Raw genomic sequence first — 27,342 nt, 5'->3', positions numbered from 1 at the left:
ATTTGCTTAGATACAAATCAAATAAAACCAAGCCAAAATGTAGTAACTTTTAGCAGGATGGTATTTAATTTGGAGTTTCTTAGGCATGAATTCAGATATAGTAAATAGCAGGAAACTAATATTACAATTAATTTATGATAGTAAATATAAAAGTAGATACATTTGTTACAAATACAAGGTTTGATTGCTCTACAGTAAAGAATCTTAGACCTTGAAGGGGTCAAATGGGAAATGGGAAAATTGAAGCAACCAGAGAAATGGAATTATTTTAAATATAATAACTAGTTTAGAGCAGTACCAAATCTAAAGGTGAATATTTAGTCCTAGGATCATTTAATTTATTTATCATTGCCCCTCTCACTCTGCCCTTTTTCTTTCTAAACTGCTTTCTCTTCGAGTTGTTTAACTTTTTTAAACTGCCATGTCAAAAATAGGAGAAAAACTAACCATTTGAATAATGTCTGTCTTAGCCACATCAAAAATATGAAAACCAACTATTTGAATAATAGTGGTCATGACATATAAAGTATAAAATCTCAGTCAATTCACATAATGGTGATTTTTAAAAACACTCACTTATACCCTAGATGTAGTAACTACTATTACTATGTAAGTGCCTGATTATTTTGGGGTATCTAAAGTGTGTATTTAACACACTTATTATCAGCTTTATATTCTTATAGCCTATATATTCTTGTATTACAAAAATAATTATTTTGCTTATTCAGTAAATATTTATTAAGCATCTGTTACATGCCAGGCACTTTTCTACATCCTGGAGGATCCAGCAGTGAAAAAAAAAAAAAAAAGACAAACCTCTACCCTCATACAGTTTATATTCAAGTAACTTCATTCATAAACTCAAGCACAGTACAGTCTATTCAAAACCAGTTTTCAGTTGGCTTCTGAATTATATTTAGTTCAAGTTAATTCAGTTTATTTCACCATAGGCTACCCAGAAATTAAAATTTTATTCAGTCATATAAGCATATGAAGAATGTAAATAATGGATGGGAGGGAAGGATTTAAAATTAAGAGGACATTTTATAAAGTAGGTTGATATTTTATGGTTCATTCATTCATTCATGGATGGGATATTTGTTGAATGCTCACTCTGTGGCTGGTACTGGGTTGGATGCTGTGGATACAACAGTGAGCAAAAGTAGATACACCCTTAACCCCTGGTGAGTGGGCCCATGCTGCCATTCCATTCACTCTGCTTCTCTCTCTTTTAGAGCCTGAGACATTACTGAACTCCTCTAGACAAAAACTTTTAAGTATCTTGGGGTAGCTAAACTTCCCCAATGCAGTTCTGGTATTCACATTGAGCCCTGAGCCCTAGCATTCAGATGGTGAAGTGTGAAAACAGACCTCACTTCAAATTTCCACTGATATCAAAGCAGCTTTCCCTATCAAGTCAGCCCAGTCATTCAAAATGATCTGTTAAAGATGCAGAACACATCCTAACACTTATGTATTAATTCCTCCTTGCTGCCATAACCAATAGCCACAAATTTAGTGACTTAAGCAGGGTGCATTCCTTTCTGGAAGTTCTAGACAATAATCTACTTTCTTGCCTTTTTGAGCTTCTAGAGGCCACTCTGCATTCCTTGGCTCATGGCTCCTTTCCTCCAAAGCTAGCAGTGGTAGGTGGAGTCCATCTCGTCATGAGTTACTGGACACTGATTCTTCTGCCTCTCTCTACCACATTTAAGGACCTCTTTCACATTTAAGGATGACATTAGGCCCATCCAGATAATCCAGCATAGACTCCCTGTTTTAAAGTCAGATGATTAGCAGACTTAATTCCACCTGCTACCTTAATTCCCCTTTGCCATTTCTTGGGATTAGGATGTGGACATCTTTGGGAGGCCATTATTCTGCACACCACACACTCTAATATCCTTTATTGTCTTCTCACTGCAATTAAAACAAAGATCATACACACTGACATGGCCTACAGGCCCTAATAATTTATTATCTTCCATGCCCCGTTTATAGTTTAGCTGTATTGGCTCTCTGTTACTTAAACCTCCCAAACTTATTTCTACCCTAGGGCCTTTGCATGTGCTGTTACCCCTCCCTAGAATCTATTGGCAGTATACCACATTTTCACACAGATCACTCCTTGTCATTCAGCCCTTAACTCAAATAGTGCCTTTACTCTAATCACCAATTCTTTATTTTTTCCTAGTACTTACCATTAATTGAATGACCTTAGTTATGTATTTTTGCTTGTTTCTTATCTGTATCTTTCCTCTTCGTCCCCCCAACCCCCACACTTGAGAACTTGAAGAGTGCAGTAGGCCTTGCAGTGTGCTAACTATGCACCAGGCATTGTGCTAGGGCTTCAAGAAATGATAGTATCTAAGAATCATGATGGTTTATGCCTTCATGGAGTTTATAGGTTAATGAGGAAGCAGATAGTAATCTAATAATCACATAAAAATAAAATTACAAGTGTGACAGTGTTACAAAGCTTTATAGTTAGGGTATTTTAGTATCTGGTGGACTAGCTCCTCTCTCATAGTTTCTTCTTTGTTTTGTTTTTCTTTTTTTATGTTAACCTTAATATCACTTTGTCTAACTCAATAAAAAAGTATGTTGGTCTTTTTATTGGGATTACATTAAATTTAATTTATTATTTATTATTTTTTTAAAGATTTTATTTATTTGACAGAGACACAGAGAGAGAGGGAACACGAGCAGGGGGAGTGGGAGAGGGAGAGGGAGAAGCAGGCTTCCCACCAAGCAGGGAGCCCAATGCGGGACTCAATCCCAGGACCCCAGGATCACAACCCAAGAGGAAGGCAGACACTTAATGACTGAGCCACCCAGGTGCCTCTAAATTTAGTTAATTTAATAATTTAATATAATACATTAATTTAGAGAGAACTGACATCTTTATGATGTTGAGTCATCCTATTCAAGAAAAGGGGTATCTTCTCATTTGCTCAAGGCCCTTTTTATGTATGTCAGAGTGTTTTAAAATTTCCATCATGTGAATTTTGTATATTTGTTGTTCAGTTTATTCCTCAGTATTTAATCTTTGTTGATAACATAAATGGAGTTTTCCTCTACCATTATATCCTCTAACTCATTTGTGTATATGAAGGCTATTGGTTCTTGTACATTAATTTTACTTCTTTCTACCTTACTATTTTTGAAATATTTGATTATGTTTTATCATTGATTCCCTAGGGCTCTTCTGTTATATTGTCATATCATTGCAAATGAAGATACTTTTATTTCCTTACCAGTTTTTATTCTCTAGTTCAAGGATTGGCAAAATTTTTCTGCAAAGTACCAGATAATAAATTTTTAGGCTTTGAGGACCATACAGTCTCAACTACTATAGATGATAAATAAATGAATGGGTATGGTTTTATTCTAATAAAACTTTATTTATGAGAATAGTCAGCAGGTTTGGATTTGGTCAGTGGGACATAGTTTGCCCCTTTGATCTGGTTGATTGATCTAATTGTAATAGCTAATAACTCTAGTACAGTGCTGAATAGTAGCAGAGATAGTGGGTATTCTTGCCTTGTTTCTGATCTTAGCAGAAATGCCCTTAGTGATTCCCCATTAAATAAGATACCAGCATTAGGACTAAGTTATATATATATACATATATATGTATATATACATATATTCTTACGTTATAATATATCCCTCAATTTCTGTTTTCTTGAGTATTTTTATCAGGGAGGGGGTTGTGTTTTGTCAAAGGCTTTTTCAGCATCTCTAGAAATAATCATATGATTTTTATTAACCATAGATCTATTAGTATGCTGTATGATCTCAGTGCATCTCAATGGATTTGGTAATATTGAACCAACCTTGTAATGTCAGGATAGATTGAGGGGTTGAATTTTGTTTGGTAATACTTAATATTTTTACATTGATATTCATGAGTGATATTCATTTGTAGTCATCTTTTTTTTGTACTATAGGAAGTTTTTAATTTTAATGTATTGGAACAGTTTGTAGAGCAATTAAAATATCTGTTCTTTGAACAAGGGTTGGAGGTAGAATTCTCTAATCAAAACATCTGGGCCTTTTTCATAGGGTACTTCCTTAAGAATTTTGTGTATTTCTTTCATGGAAATTGGTCTGCTTCCGATTTCTAAATCTAATGGTGGTTACTTTTGGCAATTTGTATTTACCTAGGAAATTTCTTTCTGCTTTTAAATGTATTTGCATAGAAATCTACAAAGTGGTCTCTTATTAAAAAAAAAAAAATCTGTTACAATGGTTAATTCCTCCCTCTCTGTGCCACTTCTTATTTTGTATATTTATGCTTTCTCTCCTTGGTCTATTTTCTTTTTTTCAAAAACATCTAGATTTAATCAGGTCTGTAATTTTTTATTTTGTTTTTAAACTTCTACCTTAGGGGTCAGTAAACTATGGCCTGTCAGCTAGTCACCTATTTGTATAAATAAAGTTTTACTGGATCACAGCCATGTTCATTCATTTTATGTATTACAAACAGCTGCTTTTGTGCTGCGACAAGATTTGAGTAATTGCAGGAGAGAACATATGGCCCACAAGCCTAAAATATTTACTCTCTACACGTTTAAGAGAATTTCCCAACCTCCACTCTGCCTCATTAATTTTTCCTTTTATCTTTATTATTTCCTTTCCTTTTACTTATTTTGGTTTAGTTTCTTGTTATTTTTTTTCAGATTTCTGAGTGGGAATTAGTTTGTTTTTTTCATTTTCTCTGATTAAAGTATTTAGTGCTAGTACTTTTTTCTAATTATTGCTTTCAACACATTCCATAGAGATTGTGATATGCAGTGTTTCATTATAATTATTTTTTTAAGAATTCATGCTGTTTTCTTCTTTTACGCAGGAGTTAATAGAAGGCTTTAAAATTTCTAGGAGGATGGTCCTTTTGTTTCTCGTTAAACATTTCTAGTTGTATTGCATTGTGATCACAGAGTATTTCTAATAGTTTTTTCTTATGGAACTTAGTGATATCCTTTTGGCACCTAACATATGATCATTTTTTGGTGAATATTTGGGGAAAAATCTATTTTCCATTATCAGAGTGTAGAATTTGATAAATATCCATAATATTACATTACTCATTATGTTGTTTTGGTGTTCTTTCTCATTTTTTGCCTAATCTATTTTGTAAAAAGAATAATGAGTGAAAGTCTCCTGTTACTAGTGTCTATGTCTCCTTGCATTTCTTACAGATGTAACTTCATAGAGGTGGTTTCTGTGTTAGTTGGTGCTTACATATTGGTTATATCTTTGTTGTGAAATTTGGATATTAGTATTTCTTTGTCAATATTAAATACTTGGGGGCTTTAATTCTGTTCTTTCTATAATCAGAGTTCTGTTGGTTTCTTATTTTCATTTGCCTAGGATATCTTTTCCCATCTCTTTATTTTTAGTTTTTCTAGATCAATTTATTTATTTTTTAAATTTTTTTATTTGACAGAGAAAGACAGCAAGAGAGGGAACACAAACAGGGGGAGTGGGAGAGGGAGAAGCAGGCTTCCCACCAAGTGAGGGAGCCCGATGTGGGGCTCGATCCCAGGAACCTGGGATCATGACCTTAGCCGAAGGCAGACACTTAATGACTGAGCCACCCAGGCACGGCTAGATCAATTTATTTTAGATATATCTCTTTAAAGATTGATTTATTTTAGCACAAGTTGGGGGAGGGGCAGAGGGAGAGAATCTTCAAGCAGACTCCCTGCTGAGCGTGGAACCTGAAGGAGGGCTCAGTCCCACAACCCATGAGATCATGATCTGAGCTGAAACCAAAGTTGGATGCTCAACCAACTGAGCCACCCAGGTGCCCTCCTAGATGTCTCTCTTGTATACAGAATATAGCTGGATCTTGGTTTGTGGGCATACTGAAAATCTTTTTCTATTAATAGAGGAGTTAAGTCTATTTATTTTAATTGATATGACTGATATTCTTGATCTCTCTTTGAATATTTTATAATTATGTGAATTTTGTACTATTTGCTTACATTTCTTAAGTGGGTGTGATTCTTATATTTCTTAAGTGGGTGTATTTTTTTGGGAAGGTTTGTGCTTTAGTTTTAGTGGTTACCTTTGTACTGATGTTTTTTCTAATGCCCTTAGTCTCTTCTTAGTTAACCTTTCATTATCTGATGTATCAGTGTTTATTATTGTCTTTTAACTCCCACCTATGTCTATACAACAATCATAGCTTATTCTACTTTTCTCTTTCACTCTTTGTTCCCCTCCCATTTTTTCAGTTGTATCATTTCTATTTAAAAGTCTTCCACATTCATCTCTCCACTCTCCCGTTTTGGTCTTTTTTTTTTTTTTTTTAGGATTTATTTATTTGTTTGAGAAAGAGCATGCGCAGATGTATGCGTGAGTAGGGGGAGGGGAGAGAGAAAATCCTTAAGCAGACTCCATACCCACTGCAGAGCCCATGGCGGGGCTTGATCCCAGGACCCTGAGGTTATGACCTAAGCCAAAACCAAAAGTCTGTAGCTCAATTGACTGAGCCACCCAGGCGCCCCTTTTTTGGTCTTCTGTCTACATTTATATGTATTAAAGTGTTCAGAATTAGTTCTTTTGCTGAAGTTTTTCCAGTTATCTCATGGTTGGATGAAGCTCTTCCTTTAGTATGTTCCTCAAGAAGGGTTCATGAAAACTATTTCTCTTTAGCCTTGATACTTGAAAGAGAGCGTGGATAGCTATAAAATCATTAGTTTACACTTCTTTTCATTGAGTTTTTAAAAATCGCTGCTCTACTTTTGTCTTACCTTGTATTTTATTTTTGAAAAGGGTGATGCTTGTTTAATTCTTCTGCATTTGCAAGTTATTTGATCTTTCTACCAGGAGACCTTGCAGATTTTTAAAACTAATCTTTGAAATCTAAGAGTTTTGTTAAGATATGTCTTTGAACTGATTTTTATAATAATTTTTCTCAGGCACTTGGTATAATTTTTTTTTTTAAGATTTTATTTATTTGAAAGAGAGAGAGCATGAGTGGGAGGGAGGGGAGAGGGAGAAGCAGACTCCCTGCTGAGCAGGGAGCCTGATGTGACCCTGGGATCATGACCTGAGCTGAAGGCTCAACAGCCACCACCCAGGCGCTTCTTGGTATAATCTTTTGATATGTAAATCCAAATCTTTTAAAAAATATATTTATTTCTGAAACATTTCCCTGGATTATAGTTTTAAATATTAATTCTGTTTCCAGTGAATCAAATTGTACAAATGCTCTTACTTCTTTGCCTTATTTCTCTTTCCATTACTTTCTCCCTTGTCTTTTTTTTTTCTTTATCTCCTTTTCATTGTCTTGTTTTCTGCCATTTTCAGTGCCTCTTATTAAATTTCAATTTGAATTTATTCCCATTTGGGTGCCTTGTAATATTTCAATTTTAAGATATTTTTCTTTCTTTTCTTTCTTGAATGCAATGAACTTCTCCTTTCCCACCCCCAGCTCTTCCTCTTAGTTTTTGTCCTTCTAATTCAGAGTGGATTTCTATGTACCCAGCTGCTTGTTTGAATATATTTAATTTTGCATGGAGTGTTGTAGTTTTCTTCTATTTCATGGTTGTTTTGGGGGGGGTGAGAATTTTTCTCAATTGGTATGTGTTGGTTTCATTTTCTGTTTTTTTGAAGTAACTGTCTAGAACTGTTCATCTATTTCCTGTTTATTTTTGTGGTATTGGAATGTATTTTGGGAGATTCTGGTTCATGGAGCCCTCAGTATAGCTAAGTCTGGCACTTGTTTGTGTAAAAGTAGATATAGAGACCAATGGAACAGAGTGTCAAGTCCAGAAATAAATCTTTACACCTATGATCAACTGATTTTTGACAAACGTATAAAGGCAACTGGATTTTCATGTACAAAATAATGAACTTAGACACTTTATATCACATCATACATAAAAATGAACTCAACATGGACTTGAGTGTAAAAGCTAAAGCTATAACATTTCCAGAAGAAAACATAAGAGAAAATTTTGTGATTTTAAGTTAGAAAAAAATTTCTTCTATACAAAACGAAAGCATAATCAATAAAAGAAACCATAACTACACTGGGTTTTACCAAATTTGAAACTTTTGCACTTCAAAAGACACGATTAGGGAAATGAAGGGGCAAGCCACAGACTGGGAGAAAATATTTGCCAATCATGTATCTGATTACAATTAAGAATATGTAAAGAGGTCTTATAATTCAATAATAAGAGAAATTATTTTAAAAATGGACAGAGTTTTGAATAGATATTTCACCAAAGAAGATATACTAATGGCTAATAATCACATAAAAATGCTCAACATCATTTGTCATTAGGGAAATGCAAATTAAAATCATAATGAGATACTACTTTATACCCAGTAGAATGATTATAATCAAAAAGACTGACAATACCAACCACAGGTGAGGATATAGAGAAACTGGAACCCTTGTACATTGCTGATGGGTATGTAAAATGTTATAGTCACTTTGGAAAAACAATTTGGTAGTTTCTAAAAACTAACAAGATAAATATAAACTTAAAATATGATCCAGAAATTCCACTCCTAGATATTACCCATGGGAATTGAAAACATGTCCCCTTGAAGACTTATATGTGAATATTTATAACAACATTATTCATAATAGCCCAAATCTGGAAGTAATTAAAAATATCCAGCAAATAACAAATAACAAATAACAAAATGTGGTATATTCATACAATGGAATACTATTCAGAAACAAAAAAGGAATAAACTACATGCTACAACATGTATGAACCTCAGAAACCATAATGCTAAGTGAAAGAAGCCTGACACAAAAGACAACATATTGTATGAATTCATTTATATGAAGTTTCCAGACTATAGGATTTCATTTATATGAATTTCCTCTAGAGGCAGAAAGCAGACCAGTGAGTGGCTCAGGCTGGAGGTAGGAGTGGGAATGCACTGTAAGTTGGCACAAGGGAACTTTGTGGCAATGGAAATGTTCTAAAACCACTCTGGTGGTAGTTGCATAACTTTATAAATTTAGCAAACATCATTGAATTGTATACTTACAGGGGGCAGATTTTATGGTGCATGTAAATTATACCCCAGTAAAATCATTTTTAAAAAAGTAAATAAAGAAGTAGGACTTCCAGTTAGTTGAACACAATACTGGCTGCCTTCCTTTGCACTTCTCAGTACTTCCTCTATAAATGATATAGAACATAATAAAAGAAAAGAAACTACATGAAAGCCCCACCTTCAGCATGACTTGAAAGAGAACTTCCAGACAATTGTAAATAAAATGGAAAAAATGCCAAATCCCAGGGCATGATCTCCACATCCTGGTGTTCTTGTAGATTAGAGCATGAACTACACCATGCAGTGTGAAGGGGTAGTTTTTTAAATGCACAGTTTCTGTGGTGGGGAGATGGGTGGGTGAAAAAAAGGCAAAAAGAGAGAGGCACCTTCAGACAGTTGGGTGTGAAGGAAGAAAGAAGCAAAAGGGGAAAATTTAGGGTCCCACAAGATAAAAGGGAGCCAAAAAATAAGAGGACTCCATCAGGAATGTGTAGAGAGCTTAATTAGACCCTCTCTGATTCTCTTATTCCAGATCTTCCTGTTAAAAAATTTTTGGCTAGTCTCCTGTTCTGTCACTTGACCTAAGCAGGCTAGTAGAGCTATGGCTTTCCCTGTTCATTTCCTATCAAATTTGTTACTTTTACTGACAGTTAGTTTGCTGTTTTATTGATAATGCTGCTGGGCAGGGTTTTTCCACTCTAAGCTCCAGATCAAGTCAGCTGTTGTTTTTCACAGCCTGTCCTACCCTAGTAGAACCACAAGGCTGAACTAGCTTGGGGGTCAAGAAAGGATGGGAGCAGCCCCTGAATATCAGATTTCCCCTTTATTACTAGAAGTTCAGCATTTTTTCATGAATAATTCTTATCAAATTCTTGTTTGCCCCTATTTGATTTCCAGAGCTCTGAAATGGTAATTTTTGTCCAGTTTTATAATTGTTTTCTGGGGAGAAGATTTACTCACCTCTAAACTCTGCCATACCTGGAAATTCTCCTTTATTTAGTATTAATTAAACTATGTAGTTTGAAGCATTTTCCTCAAGGATATTATAAGTATATATGTATAATTGATATGAAATATATGACCTATATTTCATATGATATATATAAAAAATACGGCCTCTTCACAATTACTGCATATAGTTGGGATCCTCAGGAGCAGGTGTGTAAACTGCAGAATGGGGGCCAGATCCTGCCCACTGCCTGTTTTTGTAAATAAAGTTTTATTGTAACACAGCCACTCTCATTTATTTATGTATTGTCTGTGGCTGCTTTCATACTACAATGGCAGAGTTGAGTGTTGTGATAGAGTCTGTATGATCCACAAAGCCTAATATCTGGTGCTTTACACAAAAAGTTTGTTGACCTTTGCTTCAGAGCAAATTATAATGGTGACTAACATAATTACCATTATAAATAATATTACTTTGTCTCGTATTTTTATTTCACATTTATCCTGTTTATTTTCTCAATAACCCATATAATCAGCTGGATATATGTGAAATTATCATTTATCAGATTTCAGAAACTAATGGCAAAGTTGCATAAGTACAATCATATGAGTTACAAACTAAATATACTAAACATACTAAATATACTAAAAATTAATATTTTAATATAATTAACAATTCTAAAATTTAACAACAGAATAAAAATAGAATTTGATATGTTATAGTAATTTCATGTTCATCTTGGCCTGGAATAACATTCATTCTAACAGTATTCTGTTTACATTGAATTCTTCCTCCATCATACCTGCTCTTGCATGACCAAACTACTGCAAAGTCATCGCCATGAGAAAATGCACATTTTTTTCTTTGACATTTTGAAATATTCTTGCTGAAGTATTAGTTTGCATTTCAACAGGGAATATTTAAATTGTTTAATACTAAACACTCTGTGGAGCACTTTTCTCAATTCAACGTATCTTACCTATTAGAAGAGACATTCAGTGTTCTTTGTTGAATAATATGTTTATGGATTGAACAAAAGGGAGGGAGGTTATCTGGAAATGTGTCTTCTCCTTGAGGAACTAAAGATAGGCCAACAAAAGCTTCATTTAGCATATCTCCTCTGTCCAAAGGCCCCAGGAGTTCTGTTAAAAAATGATCAAGGTATGAGTCAAAATCAAGTAAGATTTCTGCTAACTCCTTTATGATTACAGGAAAACTTCCAGATATCCCAATGAAACTTTTTAAAAATTTGTTAACTATATAGTGTAAATCTTGTAGTCGTACTCCCTATATGACTTCTCTCCTTCTGACACTTAGCTCAACCAGGGGAATTTGATAACTGAGTAATTAATGTTTTCAAGTTCACATTTGATAGTTGAATGAATTAATGTTTTCAAATTCACATTTTAAAAATTCATTTATAACTTCCCCATTCATAGTGTTTTTAACCAGCATTTTATTAATCAAATATTTTTTGTTGTTGTTAACTACTGGAATACTTTATTATATTGGAAAATAGAAGTGAATTATTTTACATCCCACATATAGAACACAATTTGAAAGCAAAAAAGGAAAGTATCTTTTATAGGAATGTATCTTTTCCAATATTTACTCATCTTAATTGGAATTTTAAAGTGTATAGAGAGTTTGCTGTTCCCACATCATACAGATGTACAGAGCAAACTTTAAAATTGGCAGCTTAGGGCATTGTTTAGAAAAATTGTGAAACATGTTGAAGTTGTGAAAAATATATCTGAAAAAACATAAACTTTATTAAAGGCCAAAAACTCTTAGGACCACACTATGTGTGTGTATTTTTTTTTTTTTACAATGTTAACTATTTTCTAAGTGTGCAGTTCAGTAGTATTAAGTATATTCATCTTATTGTGCAATACATCTCCAAAATTTTTTTCTGCTTGTAAAATTGACACTGTACACCCATTAAACAACTCCCTATTTGTTTCTCTTTCCCTTCCTCTAAGCCCTGGTAACCACCATTTTGCTTTTTGTTTCTATAAATCTGACTACTTTGGATACTTCATTTAAGTGGTATCAGATAGTATTTGCATTTATGTGACTGGCATATTTCCCTCTGCATAATGTCCTCATGGTTTATCCATGTTTTAGGATTTCCTTCCTTTTTAAGGCTGAATGATATTCCACTGTATGTATATACCACATTTTGTTTATCCATTTGTCCATCCATGGAAATTTGGATTGCTTCCAGCTTTGGCCATCGTGAATAATTCTGTTATGAATATGGGTGTGCAGATATCTTTTTGATACCCTGATTATAATTCCTTTAGATATATAGCTATAAGTGGGGTTGCTGGATCATATGTAAGTTCTATTTTTAATTTCTTAATTAAGCAATTTCTTTAATTAAATGTAAAGTTTTATTTAAGTAATCTCTACACCCAGTGTGGGGCTCAAACTCACAACCCCGGATCAATAGTCGCATGCTCCTCCAACTGAGCCAGCCAGGTGCCCCAACTGTTTTTAATTAATGAGCCACCATGTTGTTTTCATTGTGGTTGCACCATTTTACAATCCTACCAACAGTGCTCCAATTTTTCCACAACTTTGCCAACACTTGTAATTTTGGTGTATTTTTTTTTATTATTATTATAGCCATTCTAATGGGTATGAGGTGATAACTCATTATAGTTTTGATTTTGCATTTCCATAATTATCAGTGATGTTGAACATATTTTCATGTCCTTATTGACCATTTATTTATCTTCATTGGTGAAATATCTATTCAAGTCCATTTGCCCATTTTTGAATCAGGTTGTTTGATTTTTGTTGTCAAGTTTTAGGAGTACTTTATATATTCTGGGTATTAATCCCTTATCAGATATATGATTTTCAAGTATTTTCTCCCATTTCATGGGTTGCCTTTTTATTCTGTTGATAGTGTCCTTTGATGAATAAAAGTTTTAAATTTTGATGCAGTCCAATTTATTTTTACTTTTGTTGCCTATACTTTTGGTAACCATTGCCAAATCCAATGTCATGAAACTTTCTCCCTGTTTTTTCCCTAAAAGTTTTGTAGTTTAGGTTTTACATTTAGGTCTTTGATACATTTTGAGTTAATTTTCCTATATGGTACAAGTTAAAGGTCCAACTTCATTTTTTAAAATATGGATATCCAGTTTTCCAAGCACCATTTGTTGAAAAGATTTTCCTTCCCCCCACTGAATGGACCCAGCACCCTTGTTGAAAATCATTTGACCGTATATGTAAGAGTTTATTTCTAGACTGTTTTATTCCATCATTCTATATGTCTGTTTTTATGCCAGTACTATATTGTTTTGATTACTGTAGCTTTGTGTAGTAAGTTTTGAAATGAAGTGTGAGTCCTTAAGCTTTATTCTTTCTCAAAATTACTTTAATTCTTCAGGGTCTCTTGAGATTCCATATGAATTTTAGGATGGGTTTTTCTGTTTCTGTAAAATATGTCATTGGGATTTTGATAAGATTACATTGAATCTGTAGATTCCTTTGGGATGTATGGACATTTTAAAAATAAATCCTACAACCCATAAACAAAAGGGATGCTTTTTCACTTAGTACTGTGTTTATTTTCTTTCAGCAGTGTTTTCTACTTTTCAGTGTATAAGTCTTTCACCTCCTTAGGTTTATTCCTAAAATTTTTATTTTTCTTGATGCTCTTGTAAACAGAATTGTTTTTAAAATTTTCTTTACAAGTTATTCACTAAAATTTTTTTTAAGTTTTTATTTAAATTCCAGTTAGTTAACATATAATGTAATATTAGTTTCAGGTATACTATACAGTGATTCAACACTTCCATACAACACCCGGTGCTCATCATAGCAAACACACTCTTTAATCCCCATCACCTATTTTACCCATCCTCCCACCTACCTCCCCTCTGGCAATCATCAGTTTCTTCTCTGTAGTTAAGAGTCTGTTTCTGATTTGGATGCCTTTTATTTATTTTATTTCCCAATTGCTCTGGCTGGGACTTCCAGTACTGTGTTGAAAAGAAATAGAGAAGAGGGCATCCTTGTCTTGTTCATGATTGTAGAGGAAAAGCTTTCAGTTTTTCACTATTGACTATGATGTTAGCTGTGGGATTTTAATAATTTTAGTATGGGTCTTTTTTATGTCAAGGTAGTTTCCTTCTAGATTTAGTTTATTGAGTTTCTATCATGAATGGGTATTGAGTTTTGCCAAATGCTTTTTCTGTATCAATTGAGAAATGTATAGTTTCTGTCCCTTATTCTGTTAATGTGGTATTAAGTCAATTTATTTTTGTAGGTTGAACTGTCCTTGCATTTCAGAAATAAATTACTTGGAGTATAGTCTTTTTAATATGCTGCTGAATTTGGTTTAGTAGTATTTTGTTAAGAATTTTGTATCAACATTCATCAGAGATATTGGTCTATTCCTTAGTGTCTTTGTCTGGCTTTGGTACTAGGGTGCTAAGAGAGTGGGGGAGGGACATCAAAGTATTCCTAAATTGAGAAGGCACTTTGAGACTGGAAAACAAAGGAGGTGACTCTGTACAGTTTATACAGAGTTTTATTAAGGGTAACTTACTGATGGGGGAGATCAGGTAGAGGATGATCCATGGCAGCTGCACAGTTATTCTCCACAAAATCCAGACCTTAGTCCACAGATTTTATTAGAGCAAGGGGACACAAAGAAGGACAGTGCAGTGAGATCAGAGGGTTCACATGCACCTCAAAGGGTTTGCATGCACCTAATTGATAGCTAACCTTTAATTAGATCCTGTGGCACCATCTGTGTGTCAGGTAAGAGAAAGACTGTGTTATTGCTAACAGATTCATGGGAGGCTAGAACATGCCTCCCCGCTATCGTGACCTTAGCAGGCTTTCTAAGGTATGTATATTAATCTCCAGGGGGTCTGGAATATGTCACTCCAAGAGAGGTCACCAAGTAAACATGAACAAGATGGAGGGCCAAAGATGGAATCAGTATTGTCGGTAATAGAGTAATGATGACTTCACAGAATGAGTTTGGGATGTTGTTTCCTTTTCAAATTTTTGTACAAGTTTGAGGAGGATTTGGTGTTAATTCGTCTTTTAATGTGTAGTAGAATTTCCAGTAAAGCCATCAAGTCCTGGACTTTTCTTTTTGATTTATCCATTTCTAGAATTTATCCGTTTCTTCTAGGTTTTACAATTTGTTGGCATGCAATTGTTCATAGTATACTTAGAATCCTTTTTATTTCTGTGGTATTGGTTGTAACAGCCCCTTTCATTTTTGATTTTCATTTTTTGAGTCATTCCTTTTTTTCCCTTAATCTAGCTAATGATTTGTCAATTTTTGTTGAAGTTAAAAAAACAACTCTTAGTTTCCTTGGTCTTTGCTATTGTTTTTCTGGTCTCCATTTCATTTGTTTCAGCTTTGATCTTTGTTACTTGCTTTCTTCTGTTAACTTGGGGCTTAGTTCTTTTTCTAGTTCCTGCGGTGTAAAGTTAGGTTGTTGATCTGAGATCTTTCTTCTTTTTAATGTAAACATTTAATGATATAAATTCTCTTAGCACTGCTTTTGCTTCATCCCATAAGTTTTGGTATGTTGTGTTTTCATTTTCATTTTTCTCAAGATATTTTCTAATTTCCCTTGTGATTTCTTCTTTGACCCATTGGTTATTTAAAAGTGTGTTGTTTAATCTCCATGTCGTGATGGTTAATTTTATGTGTCAACTTGACTGAGCTAAGGGATGCCTGTAGGCAGTAAAACATTATTTTTGGGTATGTCTGTGAGTGGGTTCATGAAGCAATTAGCATTTGAGTCAGTAGACTGAGTAAAGAAGTGTATTCTTACCAATGTGGACAGTTACCATCCAGTCTGTTGAAGGCCCAAATAGAACAAAAAGACAGAGAAAGGACAGATTGTCTCTTTTTTCCTTAACTGGTATATCCATCTTCTCCTGCCTTCTGACATTGGAACTCCTGGTTCATGGGCCTTTGGACTCTGGAACTTGTACCAGTGGTGCCCAACCCCTTCCCCTTCTCAAGCCATTGGCCCCAGACTGGGAGTTATACCAGTCTGGTATACTGGCTTGTCTGGTTCTCAGGCCTTCACACTTGGGACTGAATTACACCACCAGCTTTCTTGGTTCTCAAGCTTGCAGATGGCATATTGTGGGACTTCTCAGTCTCCACAATCATGTGAGCCAATTCTCATAATAAATCCCCTCATGTATCTATATATATATTCTATTTGTGTTGTTTCTCTGGAGAACCCTAATACACACATATTTACAGATTTTTTAGTTTTCCTTCTGCTGTAGATTTCTAGTTTTATTTCACCGTGTTAAGAAAAGATACCTTTTATGATTTCAGTCTTTTTAATATTGTTAAGACTTGGGTTTTTTTGCCTGACTTAAGGTCTGTCCAGCAGAATGTTCCATGTGCACTTGAGAAGAATATATTTTACATTGTTGTGTGAGTGTTCTGCATATGTCTGTTAGGTCCACTTGGTGTATAGTATTGTTCAAGTCCTCTCTTACTGATCTTCTGTCTGGTTGTTCTTCTATTATTGAAAGGTGGGTATTGAAGTCTCCCACTATTATTTTGTTACTCTCTATTTCTCCTACCAATTCTGTCAGTTTTTGCTAAATAAATATTTGTAATTGTTATATCCTCTTTGTGAGTTGTTCTTTTTATCATTATATAATACATTTCTCTGTCTCTTGTGACAGTTTTTGACTTAAAATCTATTTGTCTGATATTAGACAACTCTGCTCTCTTATCATTTGTACAGAATATCTTTTTCCATCCTTTCACTTCCAGCCTGTTGTTGGATCTTGTTTTTTTAATCCACTCAGCCAATCTGTTTTTTGATTGGGGATTTTAATCCATTTACATTTAAACTAATTATTGATACAGAAGGACTTACCATTGCCATTTTGTTACTTGTTTTCTAATGTCTTACAGCTTTTTTGTCCTTTATTTCTCTTACTGCATTTTTTAAAAATTTCTTTGTGGGTGTTGTTTGTTTGTTTGTTTTTTGGTAGTGATATGCTGATATGCTGATTTCCTTTTTTGTGTATTCTATAGTTTTTCTTTTGGCTATAATTTTGATTACATAAAATATCTTAAAAGTTAAAAAATCTATTTTAAACTGATAACTTCTATTACACACAAAAACCTTACTCCTTTACAGTTCTGCCCCCGTCATTTGTTATTGTTACAAATTATATCTTTATATATTGTGTACCTGTTAACATAGATTTACAGGGTTTTGGGGAGTTTTTGTCTTTTATACTCTATATAAGAATTAAAAGTAGATTTATGCAGTTAACAGTAATACAGGATTTGTTCATGTATTTAGCTTTCTTTACTGGGTAACCTTATACTTTCATATGACTTAATGTTGCTGTCTTAGCATTTTTCTGTTTCAATTTGCAGGACTCTAGCATTTTTTTTTTGGTATGGCAGATAAGTGGTACTGAATTTCTTCAGCTTTTATTTGGGAAGATCTTAATTTCTTCTTCAGTTTCAAAGCACATTTTTACAGGACACAATAATCTTGGTTGACAGTTTTTTTCTTCTAGCACTTTTAGTATATTATCCCATTCTCTTGTAATCTGCAAGGTTTCTGCTGAGAAATCTGATAATCTCACTGAAGCTCCTCTGTACATGATGAGTCCTTTTTCTCTTGCTGTTTTCAAGATTCTCTTTGACTTTTAACAGTTTGGTTATAATGTAGGTCTCTGGTTTTGCTAGTTGGAATCATTTGAGTTCTTGAGTTTGTGTTTTGATTTATTTCCTTAGATTTGGGAAGTTTTCAGCTATTATTTTTCTCAAATGAGCTCTCTGTCCTTTCTCTTTTCCTTCTGGGACTCCTATAATGCATATATTGGCCTCTTTGATGGTGTCCCATAAGTCTCTTAGGCTCTCTTCACCTTTCTTCATTCTTTTTTTCTTTTTGTTTCTCTGACTCAATGAATTCAAATGACCTGTGTTCAATTTTGCCAGTTCTTTCTTTTGCCTGATCAAGTCTGTTTTTGAACTCCTTTGGTTATTATATTTTTCAGCTGCAGAATTTGTGGAGGTTTTTTTTTTAATATTTTCTGTCTCTTTGAGGATATACTTTTTGTTCATGCATTGTTTTCCTCATTTGTGTAGTTAACCTGTGTTCTCTCTAAGGTTACTAATCATTTTTATGGTAATTACTTAAAGTTCTTAGGAACTTTATACATTTGCATTTCTTTTTTTTTTTTTTAATATTTTATTTATTTATTTGAGAGAGAGAATGAGATAGAGAGAGAGAGCACGAGAGGGGGGAGGGTCAGAGGGAGAAGCAGACTCCCCGCCGAGCAGGGAGCCTGATGCGGGACCCGATCCCAGGACTCCAGGACCATGACCTGAGCCGAAGGCAGTCGCTTAACCAACTGAGCCACCCAGGCACCCCCATTTGCATTTCTTTATCTTCAATTTCTGGGGCTTATTTTTAATCCTTTGATCAAGCCATGTTTCCCTGTTTCTTTGTATGCCTTGTTGTCTTTTCTCGAGATTTTGTCATTTGAAAAAATAGCCATCTCTCCTAGTCTTTGTGGACTGGTTTTGTTGAGGGAAAGATCTTTACCAAACAGACTAGCTAAAGGTTCTGGGGCCTCTCGGTCCTTTTCTGATGTGTCTTCTTTGAGGGTGTGTGTGTGCTTTCATTTTAGTATATATGGGTGCTTTTGATTGTCTTGATTTCCCTTCCTGCCCCCCCCTGGAGATTTTTGTTTCTATTTCTATTAAATTACTCTGCCCTTATTCTCTTGCTCTGACTAGTGCCTGCCTGCATGACTGCAGAGCCTCTGCTGTTTCATTGCACCGAGGCCCTCACCTGTATTCAGTGGCCTCCAACCTGATATGCAAACTATACTGCTGTCATTCTCATCAACACCCTGAGCCAGGAAGGACAGAAATCAGTTCCTTGTGCAGCTCCCAGAGAAGCCAGAACACTGTACTTAAGTTCCACTCTATTTCTTCTGTTTCGAGGGAGGGGCTGGTTCCTGGGTGATAGTCTTCCTATTGTACCATGCTGCCCGAGGAGAGGGGTATTGTGTAGGCTAAGCAAAATGCAATGAACTTTTTTACTCTTATTGGAAACCACCCCATTGGTGTGGGTCCTATAGCCCCCCTAACTGTTTCTAAAGTTCTCACAAAGGTATTTTGTTTCTTATATTGCTGTTAAGTTGGTGTCTTCATGGGAGAACAGGGGTCTGAAGCTTCCTATCTTTCTGAAGTCACCCCTTCCACAGTGAAGTCACTAGTTTCCACAATATGTGTGTAAAACTGTAACAGGTAAAAACTAAATGCTTTTACGTAGACAAAGATGATTGCATTTATTTTCACATTGAGTCCTTTTTCCGATTCCTATTGTTACCAGTTTTTTTTCATGTCCATTACAAAATACATATGGTTTAGATTCCAGTAATTTTCAGTAATAAATTCTTCTTGGAGATCTGTTAGTATTATCTTAAGGAAAAAAATGTTTGTAGAAGTGTTTTCATAAGCAAACTTACTTTCCAGAATACCATTACATGTGCCATTTTTAGTCTTTGCTATTCATAAACCTGAAATGAGAATGTATAAATCTCTGCCAATAAACAGTTCTCAGGTGGTTCCATTTTCAAATGTGAAAGTAAGCTTTGGTTATTCATACAGGCAAACTTTCATTGAGAGTCTGCTCTATGCAGGTTGCTCTACTGATTGGGGGATATAAACATCAAAATGAAATAATCCTTGTCCTTGATGGGCTTACAGTTTGATAGCAGGATAGTGAAATGGTCAGAAGAAATACCGACTAACAACATAGAGGCAGAGAGGAAAAGTTCTTGGAAGATACTAAAAGACTTATTTTGGGTTCTTTGTGCTTATAAAAATGCTTAAATTGTGCTTTCTTGAATATAAAGTGAAAGTAAGATGCACAGTAGCAGCAAATGATTATTGTTGCAGTTGGGGGAAATGTCAGCAGAAGGGAAGAACAGTTAGTAAAAAAGGATTAATTCAACAGTCTCTTTAGTCTTAAATTAACTATTTTAAGTCAGATGGTCTTAGATTATAGCTATACTAGTGTGGCTTTATTTAAAAATATAATATTGAGCTTACTAAATTGCAGGGAAGGTTGTAGGCATGACTAGTAGTTTGGTGCCACCTAGTAAACAAAGCATAAGGTCTTAGACTAGCAAACTACAAAGAGGCAGAATTTTGTTTAGGGTAAAGCCAGAGGATAGGGTAGGGAGAGGTTATAGCCTTAGTGATCTATTACTTTTATAGTCATATTTTTGGGAGAGGAAGAGTTTGGGCTAAAGCTTACTGAATTGGGTAACTTCATGTGTTTGCTAGAAAGCAGGAATTATCTAGAATTTTGTTTTCCTAAAGCAAAAGATTTTAAACTGGTAGTCCATATACCCAATTCAGTTTCTAGATGTATACATGTATATAATTATCTTCTAAGAACAAAGCTTTATTTAAAAGAAAAAAAACACCAAAAACCTAATACTTCTTAAAAGATTATGTCTGGGGGCTTTCTGAATTGTTTAAAAGATCACTATGAAGAATTCTTGTAAACAGTTCTTACTTGGTCTGTGTCCTTTTAACTTAAAAGGCTTTACAGTATAATTGCTCTGTAAATATCAGAATTTTCTGTATGTTGTGCAGTGTACACAAAGAAGCCGTCAAATGGTTTACCTTGTACTTATCAACTTGTTTATTTTTATGCCTCCAAAAAGCTGTATTTTTTTACAACAGCAGCTGCTACTTTGTAAATATTTTAATGGCTTCTGTTAAGTAGAGCTGTCAGTTTAACAAACAATGTTATAAAAGATTTTCATTCTTCCGTGTATCGCATATCTTGAAATGTGCTTTACCCTGAAAATCTCTGGGAGATTTTAGACTGGAACGGATATCTCCTTTGAAGGCGCAAAGCCAACAAAAGAAGAGATTTAAAGAACAGTGTATAAGATAACCAAGGAAATAGTGCCATTTATTTCAGAAGACAAATGTATGACAGCAGTAAGTTCTCTTAGCACACATCTCCTTTTTTGAACTCAACTGCAAATTTAAACACTGTTCAAATTAATAAATTCACTCAGGCAATATGATAATTACCATTATCTGAGTTTTATTCTTGGCTGTGCCATCTGATCTTGGACAGGTCATCTAACTTCTCAGATTGTTGGTAAGGGTTTTAGAAATGGGCATCTTGTATACTGTTGATTGTATACTGTTGTAAATCAACACTTAAAGGGAAATTTGGCAGTATGAATAAAAATAAAAATATTTCTCTTTTTGGCCTAGAAGTACTGTACCTTGAAATTTATCCTAAACACTAGCATAATGAGTACAAAGATATTTACAAGGGTATTTTTATTTATGCCAGCTTGTTATTTAAACATCACCTCCCCCCACCCCCCAGACATCTTATCATGGAATTTCAACATGTCTGAAACTAAAGAGAACTAGTGAACCCTTAGCTAGTTCTCCATTATCCAGCTTCAACAATTACCAGGAATGGTCAATCTTATTTCTTCTCAATCCTCTACCACTTCCACACTCTAACCACTGGAATAATAATTGAAGCAAATCCTAGACAGATCATTTTGCTTGAAATATTTTATATTGTATCTCTTAAAAGATAAGTGATTCCCCTTTTTTATTATTTTTTATTGAAGTATAATTAATATATTAGTTTCGGGTACAATTCTATGCTTTTACTCAGTGTTTATCAAGGTAAATGTACTCTTAATCCACTTTATTTTACCCATTCCCTCATCCGCCTCTTTTCTGGCAACCACCACTTCATTTTGTGTATTTAAGAGTGTGTTTTCGGGGCGCCTGGGTGGCTCAGTCGTTAAAGCGTCTGCCTTCGGCTCGGGTCATGATCACAGGGTCCTGGGATCGAGCCCCACATCGGGCTCCCTGCTCTGCAGGAAGCCTGCTTCTCCCTCTCCCACTCCCCCTGCTTGTGTTCCCTCTCTCGCTGTGTCTCTGTCAAATAAATAAATAAAATCTTAAAAAAAAAAAAAAAGTGTGTTTTCTTGTTTCTCTTTTTTTCTTCGGTTCATTTGTTTTTTAAATTCCACGTATGAATGAACTCATGGTATTTGTCTTTCTCTGACTTATTTAGTATTATTTTAAGTAGATACATAGTAGTAGAAATGCTGGATTGTATGTTATTTCTATTTTTAATTTTTAAAGATTTTATTTATTTGAGAGCAAGAGATAGCAAGAGAGAACATGAGCGGGGATGGGGGAGAGGGAAAAGCAGGCTCCCCGCTGAGCAGGGAGCCCGACGCAGGGCTCGTTCCCAGGACCCTGGGACCATGACCTGAGCCGAAGGCAGACACTTAACTGAGCCACCCAGGTGTCCCTATTTTTAGTTTTTTGAGGAGTATCTATACTGTTTTCCACAGTGGCTGCACCAATTTGCATTCCCACCAACTGTGCTGCACAAGAGTTCCTCTTTCTTCATATCCTCTCCAACACGTTACTTCTTGTCTTTTTGATTTTAGACATTCTGACAGGTGTGAGGTGGTATGTGTGTCTTTGTGGTTTCAGTCTGATGATTAGTTATGTTGAGCATCTCTTCATGTGTCCACTGGCCATCTGTATGTCTTCTTTGGAAAAATTTCTATTCAGGTCCTCTGCCCATATTTCAGTTGTATTATTTGGGGGGGTTAAGATGTATAACTTTTTTTTTCTTTAAAGATTTTATTTATTTATTTATTTGAGAGAGAGTGTGAGAAACAGCATGAGAGGGGAGAGGGTCAGAGGGAGAAGCAGGCTCTCCGATGAGCCGAGAGCCTGATGTGGGACTCAATCTCAGGACTCTGGGATCATGACCTGAGCTGAAGGCAGTCGCTTAACCAACTGAGCCACCCAGGCACCCCAAGATGTATAACTTCTTTATATATTTTTGTTATTAACCCCTTATCAGATATGTCATTTGCAAATATCTTCTCCCATTCAGTAGGTTGTCTTTTTGCTTTGTGGATGGTTTCCTTTACTGTGCAGAAGCTTTTTATTTTGGTCCAGTAGTTTAATTTTGCTTTTGCTTCCCTTGCCAGAGGAGACATATCTAGAAAAATGTTTCTGTGGCCAATGTCAAAGATATTACTGCCTATATATTCTTCTAGGAGTTTTATGGTTTTATGTCTCAGATTTAGGTCTTTCATTCATTTTGAGTTTATGTATGGCTTAAGAAAGTGGTCCATTTTCATTTTTTATGTAGCTGTCCAGTTTTCCCAACACCATTTGTTGAAGAGGCTGTCTTTTCCCCATTGTATATTCCTGCCTCCTTTGTTGTCGATTAATTGACTATAAAAGTATGAGTTTATTTCTGGACTCTATTCTGTTCCTGGATCTGTGTGTGTGTTATTATGCCAGTATCATACTGTTTTGATTCCTACAGCTTTGTAGTATATACTGAAATTTGGGATTGTGATATCTCCAGCTTTATTTTCTTCTCAAGATTGTTTTGGTTATTCGAGGTCTTTTGTGCTTCCATACAAAATTTTTTTTTTTTGTAGATTCCATACAATCTACAGTTTGCTTTGGGTAGTTTTTTTTTTTTAATTTATTTATTTTTGAGACAGAGAGCAAGTGGAGTAGGGGGGCTGGGAGGGGCAGAGGAAGAAAGAGAGAGAATCTTAAGTAGGCTCCATGCCCAGCACAGAGTCTGAAGAGGGGCTTGATCTCATGAGCTGGGATCATGACCTGAGCTGAAATCAGAAGTCAGACACTTAACTGACTGAGCCACCCAAGTGTCCCTAGATTGCTTTGGGTAGTATGGACATTTTAACAATATTGGTTTTTCCAATCCATGGGCATGGAATATCTTTCCATTTGTTGTGCTATCTTGTTTGATGCTTGGTTTGGTTTCTCTCTCTCTCTCTTTTTTTTTTTTTTAAATAGAAACTACATCATTATTTAATACTGATATTGTCAGTTTAAGTTCAGGTCTCCAGTAATTTTTCTTTTTCATCAGTGTTACTGTACTTATATCATCATTCTCCTATGTTGAAAATCCTAGTTCTTAATAATATTATCATTATCATTTGCATTATTCTGTACCACATGTGTGACTCTTGGATTCTCAGTAATACTGCCGCTGATATGGTTATAAAACAGTTAAAGATTTTTTTTTTTAAGGACTATTTTTATCCTTGGGGTATACCTATTTGAGATGTAGAGTTACGAATATTGTATTTTTAAAAGCACTTGGAATAATTCCTTCATTATTATGGCAACAGTTGGATACATAGTTAGCTTTGCTTCATTTCAGGATTACTTTTTTTTTTTTAAAGATTTTATTTATTTGAGAGAGAGAGAGAATGAGAAAGAGAGAGCGCATGAGAGGGAGGAGGGTCAGAGGGAGAAGCAGACTCCCCGCCAAGCAGGGAGCCCGATGTGGAACTCGATCTCGGGACTCCAGGATCATGACTTGAGCCGAAGGTAGCTGTTTAACCAACTGAGCCACCCAGGCACCCCAGGATTACTTTTTTTAACAGCTTATTTTGTTTTATAATTATGTAAAATTAATGGTTCCAGAGTCCAGTCTGTAAAGAAAGGCATATTCAAAGAAATCTAAGTTCCACACCTGTACTCTTCTCCCTAGTTCCTTCTTCTCTCTATAATAACTATTATAAAAACTTAAACAAAAATACATAAACAGTACTATAATGAATAGCTTTGTGCATTCATCTTTTCATGTGTGTGTATGTGTGTGTGTGTGTACTTCTTTTTTGACGAGGGTGTCTTTGGATTAAATTTCTAGAAGTGAGATTTCTGGATCAAAGGGTAACTTCATAGATTAGATATTGTTAAATACTTTTATATAGGACTTATATTATTTTGCATTCCCACTGGCAGTGTATGTATTCATCCCTCCAATCTTGCCAACAGAATATACTGTCAGACTTTTAGAATCTAATAGATGGAAAATATCTCAGGGTAGTTTTAATTTGATGGGAACTTTCTGTTCCTATCTTTAATCCATTTTTCTTTAAGAATGTGAGTTTTTTCTTTATTTTAGAAGCTCTTAATATTTTAGAGATAGCAAAGTTTTTTTTTATTTTATTCTTATGTTAATCCCCATACATTACATCATTAGTTTTAGATGAAGTGTTCCATGATTCATTGTTTGTGCACAACACCCAGTGCTCCATGCAGAATGTGCCCTCCTCAATACCCACCACCAGGCTAACCCATCCTCCCACCCCACTCCCCTCTAGAACCCTGTTTGTTTTTCAGAGTCTATCGTCTCTCATGGTTCGTCTACCCCTCCGATTTCCCCCGCTTCATTCTTCCCCTCCCGGATAGCAAAGTTTTTTTGTTTTGTTTTTTTAGAGAGAGAGAGTGAGCACAAGCAGTGGGGGTAAGGGCAGAAGGAGAGAATCTTAAGCAGACTCCACACCCAATGCGGGGCTCAACGTGAGGTTTGATTTCACTACCCTGAGATCATGACCTGAGCTGAAATCAAAAGTTGGATGCTTAACTGAGCCACCCAGGCACCCCTAGAGATACTAAATTTTTATTCACGTAAGTTGCAAATATTTTTCCATTAGTCATATCTTGAAAATTTGCTTAATGTGTTTTTTTCCCTGTAAAATATTTTAATTTTAGGTTATTACATTTATCACTTTTCCCTTTTAACTTCTGGATTTTGAAACTTGGTGTGTTGATTTTTTGTTGCCATAACCAGTTACCACAAATTTAGCACCTTAAGTCAATGCCCATCTGTTATCTCACTGTTCTGTGGGTTGGAAGTCCATGTACAGTGTACTTTGGCTGGACTCCTTGCTCAGGGCCTTACAAGATTGAAATCAAGTTGTTGGCTGGGCTGGGCTGGGCTGGTGTCTAAAGGTTCTGTAGGGAGGATTTTGTTGCAAGCTCATTCAGGTTGTTGGCTGACTTCAGTTCCTTGAGGTTGTAGCACTAAGGTCTCTTATTCCTTTCTGGTTATCAGCTAGGGCCATTCTTTGCTCTTAGAGGTTGCCTGCATTCCCTTTCAAGCTCTCCATGAGGATTCCTCCAGCAAGAGAAGTTCAAATTTTTTTCACACTTCAAAACTTTCTGACCTCTTTTAACTGCCACATTTTTTTTGACTCTGGCTCATTTGATAGATTGTGCCCACTGGATAATGCAACTGTAATTACATTTTTTTTGTTAATTAACATTTTATTCTTTATTAAAAGACTGTACTATGAAAAAATATATACATTTCTAAAAATTATGAAACATATTCATAAAATTGCCAATCTAAAGAATTCTGGTATAACATTTGCAAGGTCCCTTTTGCCATGTAGCATAGCATATTCACAGGTTCTAGGGATTCAAATATGGACTTTTTGGATGATCCCTTTTGCCTACCATACCTCTTTTGAAAGTTTCCCTAATTCCCAGCTTATATTGGACTTCACCCATTTTTTTCTTTCTAGTGCTTATATGATTTAAATCCTTCATCCTTCTTGAATTTATTTTGGTGTGAGGAGTGAATCCAATCTTATTTTAACAAATCCAATATAATCATTCCATTTATTAGATTCCACTTTCTAAAAAGCTGACGTTCATCTTTACCTCAGTGATTTGAACTGCTCTTATCATATACTAAATTTCATAGGAGTTGTCTACTCTGTTCCATTGGGATACCAATATAATACTTTTAATTATAGTCTTTATGGTATGCTTAAATGTCTGTGGGACCACTTCCTCTCATTCTACTTTCGCAGGATTTTCCTGGCTTTTCTTATTCATCTTTCCAAACAATTTCACAAGTAACTTGTTGATATCAGGGGGAAAAAGTCTGATGGTATTTTTGTAAGCATAGTATTAAATTTATAAGTTAACCTGAGGAGAATTGATTGTGTCAAATGTCCTTTCTGTATCTGTGAAAGTGATCATGAATATAATGAATTAATGGATTTCCTAACATAAACCATTCTTGCATAAAGGAATAAACCACACTTGGTCATGATTTTTTAAATGTACTATGTTTAATTTAAGAGTTGTTATAATGATATTCATAAGTGAGAATGGTCTGAAGTAATGCCTTTGATAGGTAAAAAATCAATGGTTTACTTTACTCATATAACAGGAACTTGGAAATTTGCCTCCTTTTTAATGGCCTAGGAAAGTTTAACAGCCATTGAGATACTCTGATTTTTACATATTTGGTAGAATTTTCCTGCTGGGGTGAGGTATTTTAGCGTAGGGGGAGAGCATTTTAGTTCTTCTATTTTCTTCTATGGTAACTTGTCATTTAAGACCTAATGCTAGTCTGGTAAATTACAGTCTTCTTAAAAATTATCCATTCTAATGAAGTCTTCAAATTTATTTAGAGTTCTGTAAAATAGTC

General features: G+C 34.9%; 1 protein-coding gene across 13 annotated transcripts in view; it reads right to left on the bottom strand.

Moving 5' to 3' along the window:
* WDPCP (WD repeat containing planar cell polarity effector) overlaps positions 1 to 27,342 on the bottom strand; it is a 476,454-nt gene that overhangs the window by 81,505 nt on the left and 367,607 nt on the right. For 11 of the 13 annotated variants that reach the window (XM_035001441.1, XM_035001442.1, XM_035001443.1 and 8 more), the window contains one exon: positions 10,968 to 11,130. The exons of the other annotated variants lie outside the window; for them this stretch is intronic. In XM_035001441.1, coding sequence (XP_034857332.1) covers positions 10,968 to 11,130 — 163 coding nt within the window. The remainder of the gene's footprint in view (positions 1 to 10,967; positions 11,131 to 27,342) is intronic. 13 annotated transcript variants of the gene reach the window in all.

Source organism: Mirounga leonina, unplaced genomic scaffold (assembly GCF_011800145.1).
Source record: "Mirounga leonina isolate KUSES-001 unplaced genomic scaffold, KU_Mleo_1.0 Mir_125, whole genome shotgun sequence".
Taxonomy (NCBI): domain Eukaryota; kingdom Metazoa; phylum Chordata; class Mammalia; order Carnivora; family Phocidae; genus Mirounga; species Mirounga leonina.
Note: the sequence above shows the minus strand (reverse complement) of the source record. Positions and strands in the feature narration are given on the sequence as shown.